At 34.2% G+C, this 6,584-nt stretch overlaps 1 protein-coding gene across 1 annotated transcript; it reads left to right on the plus strand.

Moving 5' to 3' along the window:
* The first annotated feature begins 1,637 nt into the window (after window positions 1–1,637).
* Window positions 1,638–6,329, plus strand: LOC114413341 (tubulin-folding cofactor B). Its single transcript, XM_028377680.1, has 6 exons — window positions 1,638–2,258; window positions 2,493–2,554; window positions 2,680–2,721; window positions 4,877–5,010; window positions 5,172–5,241; window positions 5,929–6,329. The coding sequence occupies exons 1-6, from the start codon at window positions 1,883–1,885 to the stop codon at window positions 5,974–5,976; spliced, it is 732 nt and encodes a 243-aa protein (XP_028233481.1). The 5' UTR covers window positions 1,638–1,882; the 3' UTR covers window positions 5,977–6,329.
* Window positions 6,330–6,584: the final 255 nt, after the last annotated feature.

Raw genomic sequence — 6,584 nt, forward strand, 5'->3', positions numbered from 1 at the left:
CGATATGACACCATTTTTTTTTTCTTTTAACTCATGACATATCTAATTAACGCCAACGCATATATACATAAAAAACTAGAGTGCTCCCATTTGAAAACGATTCTCATGTGGCCTGTAAATTCCAGGATCCTAACGAGAACACTGGATCAAGGCGGCAATCTCTTTCCAACTACACAGAAACCCACACTGATTTGGGCCCATTCGTGAACCGGGAGGTTACCATCCTCATACTATCTCTATCGTTCCAAATCATCACCTCGTCAAAGTGTGGGCAAATCTAATAAAAAAAATTGACTACATGTTTTATTTGCCTACACAAAAGGATTTTGAATTTATTTTTAAAATTTTAAGCAAACGTATTTTAATTCTTATTTTATATTTTCTTTGAAAATGAAAACAGAAAAAACACCCACCAAACATCACCTTAATATCTAAACGCGTGAACCAAACTTTTTCATGTACATTTTAGCGACAATGCTTAAATTAAGTGCAACCTATAGCTTTAGAAGCAAGGTTACGATCGCCGGAAACAACGGTGTCTCGTGATCAGTATCACCGGGTTTTTTCCAGCATGAATTTATTCAAATTGACAAATTCTAGAGCAAGACTTGCCAAGGCCGTGTGGAGAGACCAACTTACGTATTTGTAGGGAATTTGGGCCTTAGTATAGGGCCCATGGCCAACTGGTAACGCCTGTTACCAGAAATATTATCCTACTTTTATGATGCAGGGAATAATTGTTCAAAATAATTATGTATAGAGCAATGCCATGCATCCCAAAGTGGCTGTCATTGGAATGTGCAAATCAACTAGGATTGCAGTAGGTCGTTAGCCATTTTCGGCTGAGCCATCAAATCAATCTTTTGTTTAGTTGTAATGTTGTAAAGCTTCGAATAGACAATGGAGAGCATCTATGTTTCGCATCAATACAACACAAAGTATGCATTTTCCTCTCACATATGCACGTCCACTATTTGATTTAGAACTTAATGTATATAAGTTAAGATCAATTCTTACATATGAGTTTACTTTTAAATTTAAAGTTATACCAAAAAATAAAATAAAGATGGTATTAGAATTTAACCAATGATTATTCAATCATAATGTATTCATTTTCATACTTTTTAAATTAACATTACAAAGAATTATTAATTTTATGAGTGAAAAAATAAATTTAAGTCATATAATTACATTTTTTTATTGAAAAAAAATCATAAAATCATATATATATATATATATATATATATATATATATAGTGAAGATTTAACATTAAAAAAATATCTAGATTTAATATCATATGAAATTTTAAAAAGCTCATACATTGGGTATTTTAATTTTGACTGTTCATGATAAAATTTAATGTTCAATATTGTAACTATACGTGAAAATGTAAAAGGAAGTTGAATTATATTTTTTCTTAATGTTTTCTCAAAACACATAGGAACCACAAGAAAGAGATTGATACTTATCAAATACTGCACTATAATGTGATTGGGTCTTGTAGTGTAAATAATCTGGTGCCACGATATATCTATAATGGCCGTTATTAATTATTAATGAAACAAATATACTAAATACTTTATTTTCTTCATTATTGTGGATTCTAAAGCCAAATTCCGTGCCTTTGTTCTTCGTTGTGTACGCATCAACATTGATTTTTAATTTTCCCACCTCCGACAAATGTTTAATTATGTAAAATGTAAAAGAGTTTATTTTTAAAATAAGAAGATTTTTTTATTGAAGTTTTATTAATAGTAAAATAGGTATTGAGAGAATATAATTAGTTAAGTTTAATGGAACTAGTTGATATTGTAAGTCTAAGACAAAAAAAGGTGCAGTGAAGTGGCGGCTGTGGACATTCCCTAGGGATTTTGATTGGGGATGGCTTCGAGCATCCAACAAGTGGAAGGGGACGAGTCAGTTGTGCTGCGCGTGACTCATTCCAATCTCAAAACCTTCGCCTCCGACATCCGCTTCTCGCTTCACCTCACCGTCGAAGCCGTCAAAGACAAGCTCTGGAAAAAATGCGGCACCTCTGTCAACTCAATGCACCTCCAACTCTACGACGACGCTCGCAACAAAATTGCCGATCTCTCTGATCATTCCAAACCCCTTGCCTTCTATTCCCCTCTTGATGGGTTTCGTTTGCATGTTGTGGATCTGGATCCATCTTCCGTCACATCTGGTGGTTGGCTCGAAGATACTTCGCTGGTCGAAAAATACACTATTTCTGAAGAAGCCTATAATAAGCGACCAGGCATGTTTTCTTCTTCGCATGCATTTCAAATTCCTCTTATCACGTCAATCCCATTTCAATCAAATTCAAGATTTATGTTATGTGTTGTTGAAATTCCCACTTACAGCTTATCAATGAAACTTACTTTTTGATCCTGCATGTTTTATTGAGAAAATATCAAATATTTTATGTTCCTAGTTAAGGACTAATGGGTCTTGTAGCTTACTATGTATGTTTTTTACTATGCTGTGGCAGACACTTTCAGAAAATATAAGGAGAAATTTACATCCCAGAATACTGTAACTGCGGAGGCAAAGGTAAGCATTTGATTTATCCATCCTGCTTAGCCTGCTGTTTTAGTGTTGTTCTCTGATTGCATGTGATAATTGAGATGGGCCCATGTGCTGACTTCTGGGTAATTGATTGGAAATTCATTGCACAGATACCAGATGACTGTATGGGAGATCTCTCTGCTGATATCAAGGTTTGTCTGTCATGATGCCTATGTTTCTTTGTTCTCTTTATGCAAATGGTTAAGATTGTTATATATTGTTTTCTTTTTCCAAAGTAGTTGTTGAAATTATAAGGTCTAGTTGGAAAAGGAGGCAAATTGAATAGAGACAGGGTAAACAAGTTGAGGTGTAATTAAAAATATGCGCAATATACTAATCTAATATTCTCCTTCTCATTTGTAATAATAATAAAGTCATGTGCTGATGTAGTAAAACTAGTACAAGCCTAGTGATAGCAATAGTGCCATGGCTGCTAACAGACCAAGAAGGACCACCAGGAGGCCAACATACCTCTGCGATTACGCATAAGGGACAGATCAAGAAAAGGACTAGGATCCAAAATATTTCCTTAATCTCGTTAACAATTCTGTTACAACAAATTCACAAATTCTGTTATTTGTAGTTAGTGCATTCCCAGGTGGCCAAGGATAGCTTTTCTATGCTTGTAATCTCTATAAATATCGACTCTGAAATGAAATGAAGAAGACCAATTTTATCCAAATTTTTTTCCTTATTCCTGCATTAGAGCTAAGGACTATCACCTAGCCCTATAAAACTACCAAACATAATAAAACTCCTAACGTAATAAGATAAATCTATCTAACATCTAATACTTACATTGTCAATGACCAATTATCATCAAAGCTTAAGCTATCAGGGAAGGTTCTAATTCAACAATGACCTTATCTAATCATGCAAGAGCCTCTTCTTGGTCATGAAGCAGAAACCCTTACTTCTCAAGCCTAGTATACCTTGTGTCAAAATTCAACTTAACTATGAAGAATGGGGAGTGGTGATAATTAGAAACTCAGGGTATTTGGGTGGCCCTGCACTCTCCCCCGAACCTGTCCAATTCTTACTGATTTTCCCTCCTTGTTTCTTCCTCCTGTATGAATATTGACAATTGTGCCAAGTATGCACTACACCACAATTCAGTTAGCTGGGGTACTATCCACCTATGTCAAGCCTATGTTTCCTAGTGTACGCCTGTTTTAGAATTGGAACCCTATCACAATGGTTGCAGGCTTACTTTTACTGGAAGCAGGTTCCTGCAAATAACATTTTCTGTAAATAACAAGAACAAGACAAGTGCAGAAAACTGCCATATCTGTCTGCATATAGGAAATAACAACTTCCTCCTAACTGTCATATAAGTTAGACTAAAATGGAAGAAACCTTTTCAATTACAAGTCAATTTTAGAAGACTCCCTGGTTCAGAAACTCAACTCCTTCAACTTAACAAACTGTGCATTTTGATTCCCTACAAGGTTTAAGGGTTTTGTGCACATGCTTTGGGTGGTAGTATTAATTTTACAATTTGATAAATTTAGAGTTGAGTTGTTGAGTTTTAAGTCACTAGAGGGTTTTGTGTATTCATACTCTTTTGTTGCACATAAAAGGAACAGATGCTTATTAAGGCATTGCCATTGAAAAATTATGATTTAGTAAAACAAAAGAGCAGGTTTGATAGAATATCTTTAAAGATTTTTATACTGCATAGAAAGCTCCATTGCTGCCGAATTTCTTGTCCATATTGGGTTTTTTATTTTTCTCCTTTTTCCCTTGAAGAGTGGAAGAAAAAGAACTGGAAACTTTGGTTAGTTTGGTGCTCAACTGAAACTGGTTTTAGACTAAGGAGGAAAAGGGGTGGGGTTGAAGGACTAGAAAGAAAAAAGAAAGGTTTAGAGGAGGAACCACATGACCATGTTAAAATAGATGTGCTAACCAACAAACTAAAGAAGGCACATACAGCCAAATAGAATATGAATTGAAATGCTTTTAACAGTAAGTTGGATATAATGTTTTGTAATGAGTTACAATTTGTATTGTATCAATTGCTAGTCTATAATTAATGAGTACTAATCCTGCTAGTGGTAGGCTATAGCCTCAGTTACTTAAATATTTGGATGAATTTTGGATGGTATTTATTTATTGGATACTTCACGGTGTTTTTCTTTGAATTTCTTAATTTTGATTCATACACCTTTGCAATTTTTGTATTGTTAAGAAGGTGATATATATTTTCTTGTTCACATTATTGTCTATCATACTTGTATTTTTATGCATTAAATCTTTTTGAATTGTTATCTTGTTATTTTATTGTCTCCAATTCCCAAAAATATTAAGGTAGGATCCAGATGTGAGGTTGAACCTGGGGCAAAAAGGGGTGTTGTAAAATTTGTTGGCCGGGCAGAATCACTGGGTCCTGGTTTCTGGGTTGGTGTCCAATATGACGAACCCTTGGGCAAACATGATGGCATGTAAGTAAAATTTCCATATCTATTTATGATATGCAAATCAATATACTTAACTCCTGACTAACCTATCATCTTAATTTCCCTTGGTTATAATGTGCTTTTGTGTTTAGAAACTTCAGATTATGCCCACACTTCTTTTAGAATTTCCCTTGGATATGTCACAGGGTCAAAGGAGTACGCTACTTCGAATGCCCTCCATCTCATGGTGGAATGGTTAGACCAGAGAAAGTGAAGGTTTGTTTAGAACCACATTCTAGTAATCCTTTAAACATTGGGATATTTTCTATTGTTCTTGGTGCTTCCTTTGTCTGATAAAAGAAAATTGATTAACAAAAAGCACAAAACTACAAAAAGATGAGAGAGAATATGGAATCCTCCTTAAAACAAGTGCAGTGCTTAGTTTCTCTGATCTCTCATTCTCTCCTTATAAAATGTGTTTTGATTTTTTTACTACCAATTGGCTGATTTTGTTGGTTGTCAATGTGTTTTACCTCCAGTTGTGATTTTTTTTTCCCCTTTTTCTTGATATGCATCATAGCTCCTATTTTCTTTCTCCATTAAAGGAAACTCGCACAGAGAGAAATATATGTCTGCATGTGTGTGTGTAAAAATAGGAAGGATCAAGTTATTCCAAAAGAGTTACTCTTTGTCCTCATCCTTTATTTTTTTCAATCTAACAAGTTACTGTAACTCAACTGGTTTTCGAAACATTGGTTACTTGGATACATCTTTTGAGAAATTAAGCTTTTGGAAAATTGAAGTTTCTCACCTATTGAATTGGATTCTGTTACATCTGGGTATAGGTTTAATGCTTGAATGAACTCAAGTTTTCTGCTGGTTTAAAATTTTGGTAGTCTTCTGTTTGTCATTTAGATTTGAGCAAAAATAAAATCTCAAGTTATCTGTACAATTTCCCTTCAGGTCGGTGACTACCCTGAACGAGACCCCTTTGAAGAAGATGAAATATGAGTCTTCGTGAGGAAGTTGCTTTCAACGTGGAGGGTTTCCCTTATGTAAATCAAACATCTGTTTGGAAAACTTACATTTGTTGACATTTCAAGGCAGTGGATTTGTCGAAGGGTTTGATTGTGGCTTTTGAATTGTTTGTGTTGTCTTTAGAAAAGAAAAGCTTGTGCAATGTGATAAACATAAATTGGAAGCTCATTACAATGGTAAAACGAGAACTAACTGGGTGGGATTCTACTTTGGAGAACATTAAGATTTGTTTTTAGTAGAGACACCAAAAGGAATTATATCATTTTCAAAGTGCATATAATTTGGTAAATGCCAATACACTAGCTTAGACTTGGTTACTCTGTGAATCCTTCTCTATTTATGGTCTATATTTTTTTGGTAACGCTATGGTCTATATTACTAGCATTATGAAGAGTTATTCTATTTTGAAAACAACTGAATAAATAAATAAAAAATGCATTTACATGCACCCTTAATATCAGGCTCACATAAATACCGTGCCGTCAATCCCAACCAACATTAATGGAGATAGTGGTCGAATTAGTGTTAAAAAGAATTATTTTAATATTATAATTAAGGATTAAATGTTTAGTTCTGTAAAA

The sequence above is a fragment of the Glycine soja genome, chromosome 5 (assembly GCF_004193775.1).
Source record: "Glycine soja cultivar W05 chromosome 5, ASM419377v2, whole genome shotgun sequence".
NCBI classification, from domain to species: domain Eukaryota; kingdom Viridiplantae; phylum Streptophyta; class Magnoliopsida; order Fabales; family Fabaceae; genus Glycine; species Glycine soja.

Bases quoted from the DNA above. Each gene is read 5' to 3' on its own strand.
- LOC114413341 (XM_028377680.1), top strand. From the start codon at position 1,883: ATGGCTTCGAGCATCCAACAAGTGGAAGGGGACGAGTCAGTTGTGCTG. The intron at 2,259-2,492 runs GCATGTTTTCTT...ATGCTGTGGCAG, and splicing joins AGCCTATAATAAGCGACCAG to ACACTTTCAGAAAATATAAG. The intron at 2,722-4,876 runs GTTTGTCTGTCA...AAAAATATTAAG, and splicing joins ATCTCTCTGCTGATATCAAG to GTAGGATCCAGATGTGAGGT.